Source organism: Macrobrachium nipponense, chromosome 10 (assembly GCF_015104395.2).
Source record: "Macrobrachium nipponense isolate FS-2020 chromosome 10, ASM1510439v2, whole genome shotgun sequence".
Classification (NCBI taxonomy): Eukaryota; Metazoa; Arthropoda; class Malacostraca; order Decapoda; family Palaemonidae; genus Macrobrachium; species Macrobrachium nipponense.
The window spans coordinates 41,960,414-41,983,906 of NC_087204.1; the positions used below are offsets into that span (position 1 = coordinate 41,960,414).

General features: G+C 44.5%; 1 protein-coding gene across 2 annotated transcripts in view; it reads right to left on the reverse strand.

The window, feature by feature from the left end:
• LOC135223583 (zinc finger and BTB domain-containing protein 14-like) overlaps positions 1–23,493 on the reverse strand; it is a 315,347-nt gene that overhangs the window by 28,721 nt on the left and 263,133 nt on the right. For both annotated transcript variants that reach the window (XM_064262123.1, XM_064262121.1), the window contains one exon: positions 10,788–10,967. In XM_064262123.1, the coding sequence (XP_064118193.1) occupies positions 10,788–10,967 (180 nt within the window). The remainder of the gene's footprint in view (positions 1–10,787; positions 10,968–23,493) is intronic.

Here is a 23,493-nt window from a genome sequence, read left to right on the forward strand (position 1 = left end):
TAACCGCTCAGACCCTGAGTGACATACAATGATATACTAATGGAGAACCATTGTATAGGGAACCAAAGAGAAACTTTGACTGTCCAATAGCAAACCAACACACTAGGGTTTGTACTACTCTCAACTCCTTGCTAAGGAGTGGAGCATATGCTACCGAATAGAGGGTTTGATATTTGCATATTAAGCGACCACACTATCAGTATGACTACCTTACTCACCTGTATCAGACCAGTCCAGCGAATGACGTGTCTATTCCTTAACCCGCCGGAAGGAAGAAGGAAAGGTACAAGAGAAAGGAGGAGACCAGCCAACTCACTCATTCTCTCATCCATACAATCATCTTAGGTAAGATACAAAAGTGCCCTGTTAAGGGCAACTATGAGTTACACAACCTGTTGGGCAGCCACCACAGGACCCAGGGAAAATGTGTCCACATATCTGTGGGCAACATCCTTAAGACAGAAAGAGGCAAACATGGACTGGCGTAACCAAGTACCAGCGCTCAGTACCCTATGTACAGCCAAGCCTGCACAGACGTGGTGGTGGAATCATCAAGAGTCAAGTATGTCCGTCTGATGGCTTACCGTATCCAAAAGGAGATAGTATTCTTAGACACCTCTTTCTTGTACGGCCTGTGCTAACAAAAAGTCTGTGGCAGCCTGGTCTAAGGTGCAGAGTCCTTTTAAGATAGCAACGCAGGGCCCGGACAGGGCGCAACAAAAGCTCTTAAGCATCACCAAACACAATGTCATTCAGTGATGGAATGGAAAACAAAGTGAACCTGTCATCATGCACAGAGGGATTTTGGGTCTTGGCCACGAATTCCAGGACAAATTCGAAGGACATCAACCCCCAACCCCTGGTGTGCTTCACCTCATAGCTCAGATCATGGAGCTCTCCTACCCTCTTGGAAGATGCCAAGGCCAGAAGGAAACCTGTCTTGAGCGTCAAGTTCCTGTCAGATGAGTGACGCAAGGCCTCATATGGACTCTTAGTGAAGCTCTTGAGAACCAAGAAAACATCCCACATCGGAGGCTTGAGCTCTCTAGGAAAACTCTGAGAAAAGCCTCTCACTTGGAGGAGATACTTGATAGCCTCCAACCGTGAAGAGACAGGGATTCTACTGACTGGTGGAACCTCTCCGCAAGGAGCTGACACAAGAGATGTCGCCAAGGGGGAATCTCCATCGGAACCTCTGACAACAACGACAGCATATCTGGGAACCATTCCACCTGAGGCTACAGAGGGGCTACCAAAGTCATCCTGAGACCCTGTGAACTCATTACCCTGTTCAGAACTTGGATCAAACAAAATGGAGGGAAGGCATACACCTCCAGGTTGTCCCAGGGATGTTGGAATGCGTCTTCTGCCAATGCTAAAGGATCTGGCACCGGTGAACAGAATATCTCCAGCTTCCTGTTGAAGCAAGTCGCAAAAAAAGGTCCAGCATGGGTCTCCCCCAAACCTGGAAAAGCTTGTCTACTACCACTTGATGAAGGGACCACTCTGTGCCTAGGATCTGATCCTGACGATTGAGTTTGTCTGCGACCATATTCCATTTGCCTGGGATATACCTGGCTGAGAGCTCTACCGACTTAGTGACTGCCCACTGGTGAAGCTCGACGGTCAAGGCGTGAAGTTGACAAGAAACCAGGCCTCCTTGTTTGTTCACATAGGCTACCACCGTGGTGTTGTCCGACATGAGAACAACAAAATGACCTTCAACCTTCTCCTGAAACTCCTTCAGACCTAGGAAGGCTGCCTTCAACTCCAAGACATTGATATGTTGTTGCTTGTCCTCCAAACTCCAAATGCCAGAAGCGATGAGGCCGCCTAAATGGGCCCCCAACCTGCGAGGGAGGCGTCTGAGAACAAAAGGAAGTCCAGTGGAAGAGAACGCAGAGGGACACCCTTCGAAAGATTCTGGTCATCCAACCACCAACGAAGGTCTTCTCTCACTTTCAGAGATAGAGGAACCATTAACAGGGGTGAGTCCCCCGCCGGAGACCAGAATTCTCCCAGTCTCCATTGCAGAGACCGAAGATGAAGACGCCCATGAGGGACCAGCTTCTCCAGGGATGACAACACTCCCAGAAGAACCTGCCACTGATGAGCATGCCCAGATAAAGAATCCTTTGACTGGGTATGAGGTTCAACTTTTCCTGGTTGACTACGATGCCCAGTTCCAGACAGAACCGAAGCAGACAATTCCTGTCCTGCAGCAGCTTTTCCCTGGAAACGCCAAGACTAACCAATCGTCGAGGTACCTCAGCAAACGGATCCAAACGGATCCCCGAGCATGGGCCCAACTTGACACGAGAGAAAGGCCCTTGCGAACACTTGAGGGGCTGTAGTCAGCCCGAAGCATAGGACTTTGAACTCGAAAGACCTTGTCCCCAAGAGAGAAGTGAAGGAACTTCCTGGACGTCGGATGAACAGGGATTTGGAAGTATGCGTCCCTTAAGTCTATCAACAGCATGAAGTTGCCTTCCCTCATGGCTGCCAACACCAAACTGTGTCTTCCTGATGAAGTGATTCAAGGTGGATAAGTCGATCACAGGTCTCTATCCTCCCAAAGCCTTGGGCACCAACCAAGATGATGTGACTGTAAAACTTGGAGACAGACGCACCACTTCCTCTATCGCATCCTTGTCCAGCATCTTCTGCACTTCCTCCCGAAGAGCCAAGAACTTCAGAGAATCTGGAGGATATGCCTTCCTGAGCTGCGGTTTGTCCGACAGAGGAAGAGAGATGTCAAATAGTAGTAGGTACCCCACCCGAAGGACATTTACCACCCACTTCTCCGCCCCATAACTGCCACTTGGCCCATTGGCCCACCAGGCACCACCCCACCCACGGCACAGGAGCGGGAGAGGCGCCTAACCTACCGACAGCCCCCTTTACCTCTGCCCCTAGGGCCCCTTCTTGGCTTAAAGGAACGAGAACAAAATGGACGTTGATCCTCTGGCCGAGTCGAACAGGAAGGCCCTGCCGAACTTGAATTCCTCGACGGCCTACCAGACAACAATCTCCTTGACTGCTGCTGGACAGGGGGAGGAGGAGGAGCTGGACATCTCTGAGGATGAGACTCCAACTTACACATGGCCTGGTGCACCAGTCTGTCTTTGGTGTCAGCCCAACGCCAGTCTATCGCATTCTAATCAGCAGAAGGTTAGCCCATAAATCAACACTGAGGTGAGCCATATAAGAAAGCGCCTTGCCTCCGGACTGCAACAGACTGGCAAGCGAGGATACACTCACCAACCCTTCTGGGGACCTGTCAGAAGCTATTTTGGCAATGACCACAGACCAGAAGTCCAGCCAAGAAACCGTCTGCAACATGGAGGCTGCCATAGATTCCAATACTGAGGCATACTGCGGAGACAAGGACGGAGCCACCATCCTCACCTGCTCCACAGTCAATCCCGGCTTCAGGCGAATGACGTCTGGGTTAAGATGGCACAACATCAAAAAAGCAGAGTTCATAGCATAGTACTTCCTATGCCTCGTGAGAGGCGGGGTTAGTAGCTTGGCAGAGCCCTTAGAGCAAAGTGAACCGTCCCAGTCCGAAACATAGGCATCAACCTTATGCAAGACTGACTGGGCATGCCCCAACAAGGGAAGCTGAAGAGATGATTAGGGATCCTGCGTAGCTCCCACCATGGCTTCCAAGCAAGAAGGAGTGTAAGACGACCAAGCCTGAGACCTACTTTCCAAATTGTTGAGCCCACGAATGAGATCAACAACTTCCAAAAAGGAAGACAAAAACTCTTGCATCTCCCTCCTCCTGCTGCAGCAATGGAGACCAACGAAACGACAAGAAGGATGCGTAGGCTCCTCTAAGGCACCTTCCCCATCAAAATTAACGGTAGGATCAGCAGCCAAACAGCCCAAAACATCAGCTAACCTGTCTGGGCTGGGTCCACGCGTCGCATCCCAAGACGAACCCACTAGAACACTAGGAACTTCACTACATTCTCCTCCAACAGATGATTCATTAACATGTCCGTGAATAGTCACGGCCATGGCAGACTTACGAACGTGAGTTGGAAAGGAATCCCGAACACTCGAGATCGAAGGAGAATCCTCCAGAATCGAACTCTTAGAAGCACCAGTGAGAGGGGCAGGCAAACACTCCTGCTGCACCATCTTCGCACTCGCCACCTTTGACCTCTTGACAGGCACCTTAAGATCCTTACGGCAACAAATAGGCCTTGGAGAAGAAGGAGCACTTGCATCATATGCACGGACAGGGGAGGTTGCAACACACTCGCGATGTGCACGGATAGGGGAGGTTGCAACACTTTCGCGATTTGATGCAGAGGACGAAGCAGCCACTGCAGATTACAAGGGAAGATACACTAACGCTCTCCGAAACACCAACACTCGAGAACACGTCCCCGTTTTTCCTCCCTTGTAGGCGAAGAAAGGGCAAAGTCATTATCCTTCCAACGCTTGATACGCCAACGTGGCGTAGAGAGGGGAGAGGAAGAGGAAGACAGTACTGGTTCCTTATGCTATCTCTATGCAGGAGGCGGGGGCTAAGCAACGCATTTCCTTCCAATCCTACCAACCGACAAGGCAGCCAACTTATCATCCAGAACAGAGTCCAACCTCTTAGGTACTGCCTGGCATATAACCTCAGACTGATCTGCAAGAGAAGGCTCCGATGACATGGAAGGGAGATGTAGCGAACTGGGCGGGAAAGATGACGTCACGACTAAGAGAGGCAGTGCAGAGAAGATGACTGGGAGTGACGTCATCAATGGGAGTGACATCACAAGTGGTGATGACATCACAGCTTCCCCTCGGTGTGAAGGGGAATCAGGCACCACTGGCAGAGGAATACACAATGACGGATCCCGTGACGTCATCAACGGGGCTGACGCCTTAGCTTCCCTTCGACCCGAAGAAGTGGCAACAGCCACTGGCGGAGCAATACAAGATGGCTGACCTCAACTACCAACAAAGACGAGGCCGGGAGGAGGGGGGATGGTCTGGCCAGCCTGAGGAGGGGGGTAGCGAGCCTCCAAAAAGTGCGCAAGCAACCCCTCCAAGGACAGGGTACCTCCTAGCCCAAGCATCTTCCAAATCACCACCATCTCGGATGCCTCCGACTGAATAAATGAGAATGATGAAAAAGCTTCCCCCTTCCCAGAAATCATATTAACTCCCAAAGAAGAAGGGGCGACATTACCAAAATCAGCCTGGTGGCCTCCCGATACTTCCAGAGACGAATCAATGGAAGAAAGGAAGGAGACACAGGAACAACACTACTATGGGGGTTGATACTGCAGGAGACGAAGCATTGGGAAGAGGTGAAAAACCTTCCCTAAAAGGAAGAGTCAAAACCCTCCGATGCTCTCTTGCAATAAAACAACTTCCACTGCTCTTTAGGCCATGCCCGGCATTCTGTGCAAGGATTCGTTATATGTAGTACAAAAATAGAATGGCACCTGTTACATGTGATGTGGGGATCGGTCGCCACCAAAGCCAAAAAACGAGAACAGGGAAAACCTGGAATTCTGGGGCACACACGTTGATGAGGCCGAGAAGGACCAGAAGAAGCCATAATATCAGCAAACACACACACACACACACACTAAATACAAGCAAAACGGGCAATAAACCGGGTAAAGGCCAAGAGAGGTTAACCACTACACTTGCCCAGGCGGTTAAGAAAAGACTGACGTGTTGGTGTAGGTGAATGGTCTTTGACCATTCTTCAGCCGTTCTACACATGCATTGCCAGATATCACAAGATTCCTTCCTTTCATCTGTTTTTTTAACCGGATCCAGCTAGGCGCTAAAAATTATCCTATTGTTAAGACCGAAGGTTTGTTTGCATATGAACAAGATTAGCTTAACCAGACCTTTAAGCCTAACAAAAGCTCTTCTCGGGGTGGTTCCCAAGAATTAACCTGAGAAAAAAGAAAAAATTATACATATTTTATTAATAAAAAAATTACTTTGCTTAGGAGTATGATAACTTTGTTAAGTGGTTAATCTTTGCCTTCAGCGAGAATTACTGACATTCCTGGATCTCAAAAATAAATGTGCGTCTGTTGATTCCAGTTTGGGCATTCAACGAGCAAGTGCTGGACAGTCATGGAAACCTGGCATCTATTACATTTTATTCTGTCAGAATGAGAGGTTGACATTAGATAACCAAGTGAAAATCTAGTATGACATATAAGGAGTCCTACTAGGATTACTCCTTTAGATCTCACATTTTGAGATGATGAAACTCATGGGTACATCTCAGATTCTATATTTTTCAGCTTGTTTGATATTGGTACTGAAGACCAATCTGTATGCTAGTCTTGATATACGGTGCTCCCCCACTTTTATGTGGTATTAGGTTCCAGAACCTGTTGCAGAAATGCAAATACCACGGAAATGGAAAAATACCCTCTAAAAATCCTTATAATTGACTTATAACTGCCACATACCAAGTACTCCATAATCTAAAATGCTTATAACTGTCTATTTTAACATTTCACTGCTTAATTTGATAGTTCAAACAAAAATATACCTAGAATTATCATACTAAAAAATTTACTATTTCAAACAAAAATACACCCCAAACTATCATCCCAAAACATCCAAAGACATCTTAGATTAGTATCCCATTACAACTGTTACTCTTAAGTATATATGCCCCTAAAATGCTTATAACAATGATTTACTAGTTTTAAAATATTACTATTAATGTAAACACAAAATATCTATAAAATGTTAAATACAAATTAAATAAATCTTTAACACAAATTAAATAAATCTGTCCTACTGGACATTTGACAACGTATCAAGTTATCCCTATACTGCATACATAAGCCTTTTCTCTCACAGTACTAATCCTTTTAAAATGATCACTAATTTGCTTTTATTTATAACAACACTATTTATTCACAAATTACTGTATTTTTCCATATTGTGTATGCGACTAAATATTGGTTATTGTGTATGAGACTAAATACTGATTTTTTATGATAAAAATGATTTACAGCCTACTTAGAATTTAGTTTGTACAATATGGTTTATCATAAAAAACCTTTACAGCAATATCATTTCAGATACCTATTATGATCAGTATGGGGCCCTACCTGGAATGAACTTAACCTTAAACTCCGAAGCAGTAAAAAAAAAAATTGTCTCCCGTGTGCCGGAGGTGTTTCGGAGTGAGCGAAGAAGCAGAAAAAATATATTTTTCAAAAAATCACAGCGTGCTTAGTTTTCAAGATTAAGAGTTCATTTTTGGCTCCTTTTTTTGTCATTGGCTAAAGTTTAGTATGCAACCATCAGAAATGAAAAAAATATCATTATCATATATAAATAATGCGATATATGATAACACAAAAACAAAATTTCATATATAATTGTATTCAAATCGCGCTGTGCGCAAGACGGTTAAAGGTAACAAGTTACTTTTTTTTCGTTGTAATGTACACTAAATTGCAATCATTTTGGTATATAACACATTGTAAAACAATAAAAGCAACACAGAGAAAATATTATCACAAAATAATGCATGAATTAATAACGCACGGACGCAAACAAATATTTTTTTCAAAAATTCACCATAAATCTAAATATTGTCCTAGAGACTTCCAATTTCTTTCAAAATGAAGACAAATGATTGAATATTACTATACTGTAAGAGTATTAGCTTACAATTGCAGTTTTCGACCATATCTGACAAGTTAAAGTTGACTGAATGTCAAATTTCTTTATATATATATTTTTTATATGCAATTATTTCGGAAATAAGAAAAGCTACAACCTTCAAATATTTTTTGTTTTATTCTACATGAAATTTCGCACATTTTCATATATAAAACTCTATGAAATGCCTAATATGAAATGGAGCAAATATTCCGAGATTTGTGGCGGAGAATCCGCACGCGGAGGGAAGGAAAGATTTTTTTTTAAATTCACCATAAATCTAAATATTTTGCTAGAGACTTCGAATTTGTTTCAAAATGAAGATAAATGACTGAATATTACTAGACTATAAGAGTTTTAGCTTACAATTGCGATTTTCGACCATTTCGGTAGAGTCAAAGTTGACCGAACGTGGTTTTTTTTCTATTTATCGTGATTTATATGCAAATATTTCGAAAATGAGAAAAGCTACAACCTTCAATTATTTTTTGTTGTATTCTACATGAAATTGCGCACATTTTTATATATAAAACTTTATGTAACGGCTAATTTAAAATGGTGCAAACATTCACCATAAATCGAAATATTGTGCTAAAGACTTCTAATTTGTTGCAAAATGAAGGTAAATGCTTGAATATTACTAGAATATAAGCGTTTTAGCTTACAATTGCGTTTTTCGACCATTTCGGTAGAGTCAAAGTTGATCGAAGGTTGAAATTTTGGCAATTATCGTTATTTATATGAAAATATCTCAAAACTGATAAAAGCTACAACCATGGGTTTTTTTTAGTTGTATTGTGCATGAAATTGCGCACATTTCCATATATAAAACTTTATATAACGGCTAATTTTAAAATGGTGCAAACATTACCACAATCGCATGTATGATTTTTTTCGGAAGAGTTACCGCGCGGACGTAAGGAAAAAGTTTTTTCATAAATTCACCATAAATCGAAATATTGTGCTAAAGACTTCCAATTAGTTGCAAAATGAAGGTAAATGATTGAATATTACTAAAATATAAGAGTTTTAGCTTACAATTGCGTTTTTCGACCATTGCGGTAGAGTCAAAGTTGACCGAAGGTTGAAATTTTGGCAATTATCGTTATTTATATAAAAATATCTCAAAACTGATAAAAGCTACAATCATGAGTATTTTATTTTTGTATTTTACATAAAAATGCACACATTTTCATATATAATACTTCATGTAACGGCTAATTTACAATGGTACAAAAATTATGTCAAAGTGACGAAATAATTTCCAAGATGTGTCACAGATACTTTTTAGTGCGGCAAGAAAGAAATTCGCGCTTGCACGCCTGCGTAACGATTGTAAAGAAAACAACACCTTGATCCGTGAACTCCCAGCATCCCCCAAGGCCCGTGATTCAAAAGTTTTAGGCTGGTAGGCCTATAAGTATTTTTCCGCGAATTTAAAAAAAAACTTTTGTAAGTCGACGTAAAATACGTCCAGTCGGCACACGAGAGACAAAAAATGTTGACGTAAAATACGTCCAGTCGGCAGTAAAGGGTTAATAGAAGCATAACTATGGTATACATATGCTGTAAACAATATTTTCATAAAAGTCAGTATTTAGTTACACACACAATATGAAAAAATGCAGCAATTAGTGAATAAATAGTGTTGTTCTAGAAAGAAAATGGAAATTAGTAATAATTTTAGAGATATGGGTAATATAAAAAATACGTAACAAAGTGGACTGCAGAAATGTGAAACACAAAACCGGGGGGTCACTGTATCAGAGATTTGATAGACGCTATCCAGTCTGATACAGGGTCATATGATATTGTTGAGGTAATGATGCATACTAATTTAGCAGCAGAATCTGCATTTTCATTCCCTTCAATTCCTACGTGCTGGAATCTAACAAAGTTTTACTGATAATCTAGATTGGAGAAGTTAATGGATTTTTATTTGGATTTCTTGGACAAGTTGACTTGAAGATTTGTACTTGTTTATAGCATCAATAGCACTTCGTGAGTCAATGAAAATTATGGGAGAGATTGCTCACCTCTCAGATATTATGCCATGGAGAGGAGGGACAGTAAGACTGGGTAGAGGAAGGCTTAGAGAAGGGGGTTGTTTTGGAAGGTGGGTGGAGCTGGGGAGCAGTTTCCATGGCTGGGAGGGGATGTAGTGCTGGATGCATCAAAAGTGCTAGGTAGACCTAGAACTAGTTTGGCTTTGTTTTAATGTTTCTGATGAAATTCACATTTTATTAAAGGATTTGTACAATATATTAAGATACTTGATATAAGTGGGAGAGAGAGAAACAATATTTGTTTTATGCTACAGTATTTTCATTTATATTTTAGCAGTATTTTCTCATGTATTTATTTTTCAAACCAAAATATGAAAGCAATCCTGTGTGTATGCTACAAAAAAGATGAGAGAGAGAGAGAGAGAGAGAGAGAGAGAGAGAGAGAGGAGAGAGAGAGAGAGAGAGTAGAGATGAGAGAGAGAGAGAGAAGAGAGAGAGAGAGAGATAGAGAGAGAGAGAGAGAAGGAGAGAGGAGAGAGAGAGAGAGAGAGAGAGAGAGAGAGAAGAGAGAAGACGAGAGAGAGAGAGAGAGAGAGAAGAGAGAGAGAGAGAGAGAGAGAGAGAGAGAGAGAGAGAGTCAAAATCAAAATCTAAGCACAGCAACACATAATACATCCTTTACTCTTTATTACAACGCTTCTGTTGTGACACAGTTTCAAATTACTTTTCTACCGACCCCTCAATCCCAAAACTACTTAAAGGAAGCTAGCAAACTCACTACAAATGAAATTGGGAATGAAATTACAAGATGAAAAGAGAATACTTCTAGCACTGAATACAAAATGAAGGAAAATTAATTTGAAGAATCCCAATGTCAAAGACAAGCTGAGAGCATTCTCACACTGAAGTTCACAGTTGTGAAAAAAAAACAGCAAAATAAACTGGGTAGTTTTTACACATGCATATGTGCTTAACAATTCTTGGCAATTTTACTCCTGTCTTCAAGACTTTAGAGGACATGCATCTGGGGTCGCTCAAATTACAAATACAAAAGGCTCAATATGACTGATGGGTTTGCTATGAACTGAAAAAATTAATCCTTAAATGTTTACTTACTTGAAGACAGTCATCTCGGTGCTGGGAATTCCAGCTTCCAAAATCTTCAGCTATAAAGAGTTCCTTTGTGTCCTCTTCATCATCCTTGAAACATGTGTCCATATCAGTAACTAAGTGGTTGCTGTAACTTTCTACAGTATCTGGCACTTCCTCTTTAATACCATTGGTCATTTCACAGTCCTGAAAACCAGTATCAATATTTGTTGAACCATATCAATTTATCACTCATGACAAAAAAGGGATTTTGACGTAGGAAAAATCTATTTCTGGGCGAGGAAGCCGTGTCGCTCCGTGAAATGTGTCCTCTTTAGCACTATTTTTAGTAAAATATTGCTATAATACCAGAGAACTGCTAAATTGGACATGTCAGAAGTCTCTGACTCGCTCACCTAAATAAAAGGTGTCGGTATAAAACTGGGGCGAGTGTTCCAAAAATCATAAGAATCTTTACTCCTATAAAATTAATTCAGGCATACCCAAACGAAATATCTTGGAATGAGAAAGATCAACTTCACATACAAAAGTCAACTCCATTAGAGAACAAAACACTTCCATTCCTCTGTACCGATCTCCAACTGAGAAAGAGTAAGGGAAAGGGAAAAAGGCCTTAAATATTATGATTAATGGGTTTGTAGCAGAACAAATTTACTGTAAAATATCATTTGCTCTTATGAACTCATTAACAACCCCAATAATTGTAAATAGCCTAACCTGTAATTCATAAGGAGAACAAAGTAGATAAGATTCTGTAGAACTTAGTATAAATGAAATATAAATATACATTTTCATAATAAAATTTATTATTTGGATACTTACCTACTGTTAAATTTAGCTACATCTCCCGCCAATTAGGCGCGTCAGCATTCAAACAAAAAAAATCGAATGACTTCCCGGATGACTGTCTAGTTTACCTGTTGTTCATACGCGAACAAACCCTCGGTCTTAACAATAGGATAATTTCTAGCGCCTGGCTGGATCCGGTAAAAAAGCAGATGAAAGCAAGGAATCTTGTGGTATCTGGCAACGCATGCGTAGATTGAGTGAAGAGAGGTCAAACACCGAACATCTACTCCAGTCTTTTCTTTACCGCCTGGACGAGAGTTGGGTTTTTCCTCTCTTGGCCTTTTCCCCGGTTCTTGCCCGTTTCGTTCCTTTAGTGTGTTTGTGTGTGTTTTTACCTGGTATTATGGCCGGGCATGGCCTTTGGAGCAGGGGAGGAAGTTTTATGGTAAGAGGGAACATCAGAGAGTCTCCACTCTTCCTTCTTGGGAGGGCTTTGCTCCTATTCCCGATGTTTTGTCTTCCGCAGTAGTCAACCCCCATAGTAGCATTGTCCCTGCATCTCCTTCCTTTTCTTCCATTGATTCGTTGATGGAAGTATCGGGAGGTTGCCAGGGTATTTTTTGTAATGTAGCCACCCTCTTCCTCAGGAGCTTTTTCGGTTCCCGAGAAGGGTGAGGTTTTTTCATCATTCTCTTCTCTTCCAGAGTCGGAGGCGTCCAAAATGGCGGCAATTTGGAAGACGCTTGGGCTAGAGGATACCCCGTCCTTGGAGGGGTTGCTAGCGCATTATGTGGAGGCTTGCACCCCTCCTCCCCGTTCCAGCCAGGCCATCCCCCCTCCTCACGGCCTTGTCTCCACGGGTGGGAGCAGTCGGCTATCTTGTATTGCTCCGCCAGCGTCTGCCACCCCCTTGTCTCGGAGTGATGCTGCGGCGTCAGCCCCGTTGTTGTTGTCACAGGGCCCATCTTTGTGTATTCCTCCGCCAGTGGCGTCTCTATCCCCCTCGCTCAGAGGGGAAGTCGTGACATCACCACCGCTTGTGACGTCACTCTCATCAATGACGTATCTCCCAGTCACCTCCTCTAATCCGCCTCTCTTAAACGCAACGTCATCTCTGCCACCCAGTTCGGAACATATCCCTTCCTTGTCTTCGGAGCCTTCTCTGGCACATCAGTCCAAGATCATCTGCCAGGCAGTTCTTAAGAGGCTGGACTCTGTTTTAGATGTGAAGTTGGCTGCCTTATCGGTTGGGGGGACTGGTAAGAAACGCGAGAAGAGTGCGCATCCCCCTCTACGTCTGGTAGGCGTTTTCAGCGTTGGAAGGCTAAGGGCTTTGCCCTTCCTTTGCCGCCGAGGGAGGAACAGCACGGACGTGTTCGTGAAAGTGCTGTGGTTTCGGGCAGTATTAGTGATGTGTATTCTGCAGGGGTTGCTTCGCCGCCGAATCTCGTACGTGCTACCACCTTACCCCCCACCCCGTCCTTGCACATTGCGAGCGTGTTGCAACCTCCCCCATCCGTGCACGTGATGGTAGTGCTCCTTCTTCTCCCAGGCCTATTCGTCACAGTAAAGATCAGAAGGCACCTGTCAAGAGGTCGAAAGTAGTGAGCACGGAGGTGGTGCAGCCGGAGTGTTTGCTTGGTTCCAAGTCTTCCACTATTAGGGATTCTCTGTCAATCTTGAGTGCTCGAGTTTCCCCCCATCTCACGTACGTACGGCCACCATGCCCGTGTCTGTTCATGGACGTCTGGAGTTACCTGTTGAGGTAAGTGATGTGCCTGATGTTACTGTGGGTCCGTCTCGGAGGCCGACAATTAGACCCAGACCAGATAGACTAGTAAGGGTTTCAGACTGTTTGCATACTAACCCTTCTGTGAATTTTGGTGAAGAAAACGCGTTAGAAGAGCCTACACATCCTTCTCGTCGTCGGTCCCCGGTGCCAGAGCAGGAAGAAGGGGACACGCAGGAGTTTCTGTCTTCCTTTTCGGAGGTTGTTGATCTCATTCATGGGTTCAACAATTTGGAAAGTAAGACTCAGGCTCGGTCGTCTTACACTCCTTCTTGCTTGGAAGCCTTGGTGGGAACTTCTCAGGACCCCAAATCTTCTCTCCAGCTGACGTTGTCAGAGCACGTTCAGACGGTCTTGCAGAAGGTTAACGCCTCTGTTTCTGACCGAGATGGTTCACTTCGCTCTAGAGGCTCTACCAAACTACTACCCCAACCTCTCACAAGACATAGGAAGTACTATGCTACGAGCTCTGCGTTTTTGTTGTCACGCCACCTTAACCCAGACGTTATTCGCCTGAAGCCGGGTTTGACTTTGAAACAGGTGAGGTCAGTGGCTCCGTCCTTATCTCCGCAAGACGCCTTAGCTTTGGAATCTACGGCGGCCTCCATGTTGCAGACAGTTTCTTGGCTGGACCTCTGGTCTGTGGTGATTGCCAAGATAGCTTCTGACAGGTGCCCTGATGGGTTGGTGAGTGCCGCCTCGCTTGCCAGTCTTTTGCAGTCCGGGGGCAAGGCATTTTCTCATTTTGTCATTTTTCCACCAGGTGTGTTTCGAATGTTTTAGCTCGTCAGAATTCTCCTTGGCAGCCTACCAAGTTGTGGGGAGGCTGGGTGGGTCTACTTTAACAGTAGGTAAGTATCCAAATAATAAATTTTGTTATGAAAATTTATATCATTTGAGATGAATCTTACCTACTCTCAAATTTAGCTGAACCCCACATTAAGAAGAGGATGGTGGGTAGTGCAGCTAGACAAAATTCCGCTCGGCTATTCGGGCTAAAGTTTTCTTGTACGAAACCCAAAACATTCTCACCTGATCTCGAATCCTTGGTGGATTTTACTACCATCAGAAGTTGGATTCCATTCAGGGACTAAGTCTATCATACATATGCAGCAAAGAGCAGCCTTGCGGAGAAAACCGCTTGAATTCAGCCAGCATGAAACGCAAGCAGTATGAGGGACCCCTGTGCCTGGGTTCAAAAGCCCTATAAAACCCCAGGATTTAAACAAAAGAGCCTAAAGAATTGCTCTTTTTTTTGGTTTAGGAAAAGACTACCCACTACAAGTAGTGGAATAAGGGCTTTACTGTTTTCAAACACAATTCTGTATACTTAAGGTAGTGATCGGGTAAAAACCGAATTGTACTTCTACTGTGTCAGATCAATCATATTCTGGAGTGACAAATTGACTTAACACTAAATGAAGTTGCAACTGCTGCTCTCATGATGAATGTTTACTTTCAATAAAGGTAGAAGATATGGAGCTAGTTCTCATGCGCTTTGTTCCTTGACAAAGTTTCTAAAAATCACAACACAAAAGGTTAACTTTGCCTCTTCCAGGCTTAACCTTCACAAATACATTCTAGGTTTTCTAAAATCACAAAACAAAAGTTAACTTTGCCTTCAAGTTTAACCATTGGCAAAGGCGTTTTAAGTTTCTAATAATCACAACACAAAAGTTTAACTTTGCCTCTTCCAGGCTTAACCTTCACATATACATTCAAGGTTTTCTAAAACCGCAAAACAATAAATTAACTTCGCCTTCAAGCTTAACCATTGGCAAAGACAGCAAGGTTTTCTAAAACCATAAAACAAAAGGTTGATTTTTGCTTCTTCCAGGCTTAACCTTTGACAACATAATCTGTTTCTTTAAACCACAAAACCAAAGGTTAACTTTGCCTCTTCCAGTATTTACCTTTGACAAAGATGTTCAAGGTCTCTAAAAGGATGATAAAAATGTTCTAGGTTTAACCTTTAAATTTAAATGCCCCAACAGGATAGAGAAGTTTCCTCTTTTTTTTCCCCACTAAGGGGTTACATTGGAATTCTTACAGGGCACTGTAAAGCATAGCCTTAACATCATCCTCAGCTCTAAGGCAGAAAGCTAAAATAGCCTTCCCTTTACACCAGCTTAAATAAGGGTGCTGACAATAAATATAATATTGTTATGATACAATAAAGTTTCATACATACTTACCTGGCAGATATATACTTAGCTAAGACTCCGTCGTCCCCGTCAGAAATTCAAATTTCGCGCCACTCGCTACAGGTAGGTCAGGTGATCTAACGGCCTGCCCTGGGCGGCAGGACTAGGAACCATTCCCGTTTTCTATCATATTTTCTCTCGTCCACCTGTCTCCTGCGGGGAGGCTGGGTGGGCCATAATCGTATATATCTACCAGGTAAGTATGTATGAAACTTTATTGTATCATAACAATATCATTTTCATACAATCAACTTACCTGTCAGATATATACTTAGCTGATTGGCACCCTTTGGTGGAGGGTAAGAGACAGCTACTTATGGAATAGACAGGTAAACAACATATGTTGTAGGTATAAATAAACCTTGGTTCCTACCTGATAGGTGGTAGACTTCGTGGGTGTTGCCCAGTAGTCTGCATCACCTCAAGAAACTTTAGCGAGATATATGATCTATGGCCAAGAGTTCTTGTGGGTCTGTCGATGGGGTCTTATCCGCTTACTCGGCAAAGCCTGAAAGGACTTTGTCAATGGGTGCTGATCCACTTATGACAATACACCTTATGAAGGAGCATACAACCAATCCCGACCACCTGATCCTAACCACATGTTAGTAATAAAGATTGTTCCAAGTTATCCCCCAAACTCTTCACAACAACCATAACTCAAAAAACACAATACGCACACATACATAAATTAAAAAAAAAAAAAAATTATACTCATCTAATAAGATATCACAAGAGTTTCTTACTGAACAACAGTGACTGGCCGCCAGTGCGACACCAAGCCCTTTTTGTTAGAAGAAACTCTAGAACATATCTAAAAAGAAGGTATGTATATACTTAAGGATTGGTGTTGGCTCCCATACCCAGGATCGTATCCGCAGACATGAAAGGACCTAGAGAAAAACATTTCTCGTAGGTCACACGAACGTCTCTCAAGTAATGAGATGCAAATACTGAGTTGCATCTCCAAAATGTCGTATCCAAGATGTTTTTTAAGTGACATATTCTTTTGAAACAAGAGAGACGTCGCTACTGCTCTCACTTCATGAGCTTTCACTCTCAACAGTCGAAACTCTTCGTCAGGGCAGATCTTATGCGCCTCTGTAATGACGTTTCTCACAAAGAATGCAAGAGCATTCTTGGACATCAGTCTTGTGGGGTCTTTTACCGCGCACCAAAGACCTTGTCTAGAGCCCCCCATCTGGTGTTTTCGCTGAAGGTAGAACTTTAGAGCTCTTACAGGACATAGAGACCTCTCTGCTTCTCTACCTACGAGACTCGATAAGCCTTTAACCTCAAAGGTCTTAGGCCAGGGATTCGCGGGATTCTCGTTTTTAGCTAAAAACAAGTCCCTCTTGAATCCTACTCTATCCTCCAGAGCATGTAGTTCACTAATTCTTTTTGCTGTAGCTAAAGATAATAAGAATAAGCATTTTCTAGTGATGTCTCGAAACGACGCCAGATGAGGAGGTTCGAACCTTTCGGATGACAGGAATTTGAGTACTACATCTAGGTTCCAGTTAGGAGGAACCGGTTCCTTAGACTTCGTAGTCTCAAAGGATCTTATAAGATCGTGGAGATCCTTGTTATCTGCCAGATCTAATCCTCTATTCCTGAAGACTGCCAAAAGCATGCTTCTGTATCCCTTTATTGTGGATACAGATAGATGAGATTCTTCCCTTAGAAACAGCAGGAAATCAGCAATTTCCGTTACAGAGGTAGTGGAGGAGGACAACTTCTTAGATTTGCACCACCTTCTAAAAACCTCCCACTTGGACTGATATACTTGTCTAGTGGAGGCTCTGCGGGCTCTCGCGATCGCGCTTGCAACTTTATGAGAAAACCCTCTCGCTCTGATGAGTCTTTCGATAGTCGAAAGGCAGTCAGAGCGAGAGCGGGGAGGTTTTGATGATACCATCTGGAAGTGGTGTTTGAGAAGATCCATCCTTCTTGGGAGGGATCTGGGAAAATCTACCATCCACTCCACCACCTCCGTGAACCAATCTTGTGCCGGCCAAAAGGGGGCTATCAGGGTCATCCTTGTCCCCTTCGAAGCCACAAATTTTTTCAGAACTAGTCCCAGGATCTTGAAAGGAGGAAAAGCGTAGACGTCTACGTGAGACCAGTCTAGTAGGAAGGCGTCGACTATCAGAGCTCTGGGGTCTTCCACGACCGAGCAAAAGACTTCCAGCCTTTTGGAGAGGAACGTGGCGAAGAGATCCACATGAGGGGTCCCCCAAAGAGACCAGAGATCTTGACACACATCTTTGTGGAGGGTCCACTCTGTGTGAAGGACCTGGTTCCTCCTGCTGAGTCTGTCCGCCCTTACGTTCCTTTCTCCCTGAATGAATCTCGTAAGCAGGGAGATGTTCCTCTGAGACGTCCAAAGCAGGTCTCTTGCAAGTTCGTAGAGGCACAAGGAGTGAGTCCCTCCTTATTTCCGAATGTAGGCAAGTGCTGTGGTGTTGTCCACATTTACTTGAACTACTTTGTTCGACACAAGAGGTTCTAGACTCTTCAGAGCCAGGTGTACGGCAAAGAGTTCTTTGCAGTTTATGTGCCAGGACACCTGCGCTGCTTCCCAGGTGCCTGACACCTCCTTCGAGCCTAATGTTGCTCCCCAACCTTTCTCCGACGCGTCGGAGTACAACACTAGGCTTGGGTTCTGGATCTTCAGGGAGATTCCCTTGTTTTCCTTCAAAGGGGGCAACCACCATTCTAAGTGAGGTCTCATCTCAATTGGAATGGGAAAGGCGTCTGAAAGATGTCCGGCCTTCCAACTCCAAGACCTCTTGAGGAAGAATTGAAGTGGACGTAAATGAAGTCTTCCTAGCGGGAAGAACTGTTCGAGCGAGGAAAGGGTCCCTAGAAGGCTCAGCCATTCCCTCGCCGAAGTCTGTTCCTTCCCTAAGAAGAGAGAGACTTTCTCCAAGCCTTTTGCGAGTCTCTCATGCGAAGGAAATACTCGAAAACCCCGAGAATCCATCTGAATCCCCAGATAGACTAAGTTCTGTCTGGGGGTCAGCTGCGACTTCTCGAGCTTTACGAGTAATCCCAACGATCTGATCAGGTTCAATGTCAACGTAAGGTCCTCCAAACACTGTCTCTCTGATCTGGCCCTGATGAGCCAGTCGTCCAGATACAGAGAGATATTTACACCTTTGAGGTGAAGAAACCTCGCCACATTCTTCATCAGGCTTGTGAAGACCTGAGGAGCTGTGGAAAGGCCGAAACACAAGGCCCTGAACTGAAAGATCCTTCCCCCCGTCATGAAACGGAGGTACTTCTTCGATGAAGGGTGAATCGGGACGTGAAAATAGGCGTCCTGGAGATCCAGAGACACCATCCAATCTCCTTGGCGCATAGCTGCAAGGACTGAGGCCGAAGTCTCCATCGAGAACTTCTCCTTCTGAACAAATTTGTTCAGAGCGCTGACGTCTAGTACTGGCCTCCAGGCCCCCGAGGCCTTCGCAACCAGAAAAAGGCGATTGTAAAACCCCGGGGAGTTTTGATCCAGTACTAGTTCTATCGCTCTCTTGTCCCACATCTGATCCACCATCAGTCGAAGAGTATCCCTCAGCACAGGATCCTTGTACTTGGCTGACAGTTCCCGCGGAGTTGAAGTCAGGGGAGGACTGTCCAGGAAAGGGATAAGATATCCCTTCCTTATCACAGACATTGATGAGGCGTCCGTGCTGATATGTGCCCAGGACTCCACAAATCCCAGGAGCCTGGCACCTACTGGTGTTTGGAGGAGAGCAGCATCACTTTCCCTTCTTAAAGGGACGGAAGGCAGATCTACCTCTCCTCTCAAGAGCCTTCCTTTTAGAGGGCGCTCTGGAGGGAGGGCCTCCTCGAAAGGGCTGAAGAGACGTACTCGGACCTTTCTTCTCAACTACTGCTGCAGGTCTCTTCTTCCTAGATGACTGAAGAAGCAAGTCTTGAGTCGCCTTCTCAGTTAGTGATCGGGAAATGTCCTTCACCAACTGAGAAGGAAACAAAAAGTCAGATAAAGGAGAGTACAACAGAGCTGCTCTCTGAGAGTGCGAGACCGCTTTGGTCAAGAAAGCACTGAAAACTGTCCTCTTCTTGATCAGTCCCGCTCCAAATAAAGAGGAGACTTCTAAGGATCCATCTTGTACTGCTTTGTCAATGCACGACAGTATACAAAGGAGTACTTCCGGGTCGAGACCTTCAGCGTCATGAGCCTTCTTGGACATCACCCCAAGGGACCAATCTAAGAAATTAAAGACTTTCAAAAAGTGGAAGAGTCCCTTGAGGAGATGATCCAATTCCGAAATGCCCCAAGTCACACAGGCAGAGTTCAGTCCTTGTCTTCGAGATGCATCTACTAAGGTAGAAAAGTCTGCTTCGGCAGAGGACGGGAGAGAAAGACCCATATTCTCTCCCGTTTGGTACCAAATGCCCCTTCTGCCAGCGAGTCTCGCTGGGGGCATGCAGAAGACCATTCTGACTAGTTCCTTCTTGGTATCCATCCAAGCATTAAGTGACTGAAGAGCCCTCTTCATGGATATAGTAGGTCTCATTTTCAAAAAAGATGATGATTTAGGCACCTTTGCGCTTGAAAATAGAGCGCCCGGAGAGGGAGGAGCGGCAGGAGTTAACGCGTCCCCATATTCCTCAAGAAGAAGGGCCGTTAAGACTTTGTAGCTGGAAAGTCCTTCCCTACCGCAAGCCTCGTCTTCAGAATTCTCGTCCATCTCGGGATCCAAATGAGAATCTCCAGCAAAAAAAGGAAGTCTTCTATCCGAGGGAGACAAACTCCTTATAGGAGAGGGACTAAGAGAATGAACAGAGTCCTTCTTGACAACAGAAGACGTCTCACGTCTGGTTGGAGCATCAAGTCTGATAGACGGATGACGCTTGTAAGACGCCTCGCGTTTGGTTGGCGCCTCTTGCCTAGCTGTCTCCTCGTATCTGGATGACGCCTCGCGCCTGGAAGAAGCCTCGCGCTCGGATGGCGCCTCGCGCCTGGGAAGAACCCTCGCGCTCGGATGGTGCCTCGTGCCTGGCTGACTGCTCTTGTCTGGATGACGCCTCGCGCTCAGCTGGTGTCCTGGCTGGCGCCTCGCGCCTGGCTGACTCCTCACGTCTGGAGGACGCCTCGCGCTCGGCTGGCGTCCTGGCTGGCGCCTCGCGCCTGGCTGACTCCTCACGTCTGGAGGACGCCTCGCACTCGGTTGGCGTCCTGGCTGGCGCCAAGCACCTGTCTGAAGCTTCGCGTATGGATGACGCTTCGCGCCCTGTTGACATTCTGGCTGGCATCTCGTGCCTGATAGGCTGCACGTATCTGGAAGACGTTTCTCGACTAGAAGTAGTCTCGCGTACGGGTGGCGTCCAGTCCGGAGCCTCACGTCTGTCACGCGTTTCTCTTGCACTTGTTCTAAAATGCACATCCACTTCTACATGTTTGAAAGAGGAAGCTTCATGTCTGGAAGGCGCCTCGCGCCTGGCAGGAGAAAGAGGACGAAACTTCTTGATAGGAAGCGCAATGTCCTTCTTGCGCGTAGGATTTCTAGACAGAACTCCTACCAAGGAGGCTAGTTGTTCCTGAACAGCAAGTAGGATCCTCTTGGAAGCCTCCCCAGCGTCCTCCTCAATGGGAGGAGAGGGAGACCTCAAAGGAGAACGATCCGATACATCCATATAGGGAGACGTAGGCACGAACTTCGCCTTCTTGATCGAGGAGGGAGCTTCATCAGAAAAGCGCTCCGGGCTCGAGTTCAAAGAAGGTTCTTTCCAATGCCTTTTCAGGGGCCTGGAAAGATCCGAATCCTTCCACCCTCGTTTAGGTGAAGGAGAGGGAGAAGAAGAGAAGCACTCTCGCAGGATGCTTTTCCTAACGCGGTCCTGAGCAGTCTGATGCGAAACAGAACCTGCTGAAGGGACGTCTGACCGTTGGGGATTCTCCACGACCTCCTTAAGGCTTTCGACTTTCCTTCTCCTCTGGGCATGGGAGCTTGGAAGCGGTCTAGGCCTGGGAGCGTCGCAGAGATGATCAAACGCCCCCTCCACAACACTGGGAGCACTCACTTCACTGTCCTGTCACTGTCACTATCCTTACCTTTTAGGGCCGCCATTTTGGACCTCATCTTGTGGATAGTAGCCTTCAGGTTGGCGATTTCAGAGGCCGATTCTGAATGTAAAGCCTGTGAAAGTCCCAATATAGAGGGAGAATCAAAAACAGGATTAGGAGAGATAGACTCAATAAAAGGCTCAATAGGCCTTGAACACACACCCTTTGATGCACGTCTCACTCTATCCCTTTCTAACTTCCTCAAGTAAGAAGTTAGAGTCTTCCATTCTTCAGCATTCAACCCCTCACATTCATGACAGGTATTAGATGAAGAACATTCAAACCCCCTACATTTACGACATACAGTGTGAGGATCAACCGAAGCCTTCGGTATCCTCACCTTGCAGCCTACATTCACACACATTCTCACACTAACACTTGAATCAGACATACTGAGAAAAATCCAAAAGAAAATCCAAATTCAGTCCACAGTAGCAAATGCCAAAAACACGATCCAGGTACGTCACCAAAAAGTCCGAAGAAACAATGATCAAATGCTTTGAAATAAGATTTCAGGTCAGGAGGTAGTAACAACAATGTTGATACCACCGGCGACAGAGAAAATATGATAGAAAACGGGAATGGTTCCTAGCCTCCTGCCGCCAAGGGGCAGGGCCGGTAGATCACCTGACCTACCTGTAGCGAGTGGCGCGAAATTTGAATTTCTGTCGGGGACGACGGAGTCTTAGCTAAGTATATATCTGACAGGTAAGTTGATTGTATGAAATTACTTATTAACCACTGCTAAATAAAAGGTTTTACAGTAAATTCAGATAAAAGTTTAGACCTGCATCTAAACTCCAGAGAGAGAGACTGATATAGAGATGAGGGAGCCTCAATCTCAACACCTTACAGTGCTGGTCCTCAGCAAGATCTAAAAGTATTTGATGCAATACCAAGGAAAGTACATATGGAACGATAACTTTGGAAGTAGACCGTGAAAAGTCTTATCTCCTTGTAGACAGAAAACATTGATGTCTACAAGGTTCCAGGTGCTGAAAATTCCTCCAGAATGGCACCCTCACCAATACACAGACCTCTGCTTCTGACCCCAGGCCATGGCAGTTTTAAATTAAGGACAGATCATATAATAACTTGAAAATCTTATTATTGGGAGGGGACATTCTAACATCTCCAAGCAGTTAAGGAGATGCCTACATCAATGGAACTGTATGGAATTGTGTAGTAGAGTTGATTTCTTCTCAACGAAAGAATGAGACATCTACCTAGAGCACAGGAAATTCTGAAAATCATTTGCCCTGAGGCTACAAGGGCTCTACAGGAGACACTAAGCAATTCTTGAACTTGAAATTGCTCAATAGTATTCAGAGTAGATACAAGGGGCAGACCTATGAGTCTGAATTAGGTGAAATTTAAGGAAACATCCACGGCTCAAGCCTGAGGGCCAGCAAAGTAGTAGTAATCATTCGGATGTCCCTGTTCATCTACATGCTAGGAAGCTAAATGAGTGCTCCTTAAATCCACACCAAGTGCAAAACTTACGGATGTAAAGGCCCCTGTAGGCAGCTGTTCTTCCTGAATCCCCAATTGCTAAAACACTGTTCATTCACAGAATGAATGATCAAACCAATATGTTGTTTCATTTCACTCAAAGCAGCAAACTTCCCACAAAGACTTTGTTCCTGACCGGGAATAAACCTGGTAAGCATCCTGATGTCTTTCCACTGCCCTGACATCTAAAAGGTTCTACCAGGTGTAGTGTTGACCATTCTATGTTGCATGAAAGTGTAATGACACTAGGTAAACTCTGTGCTGCATTGCATGACAGAAGGAAAAGACCAAAACCTGGACTTAGGTTTAAGAACAAAATGG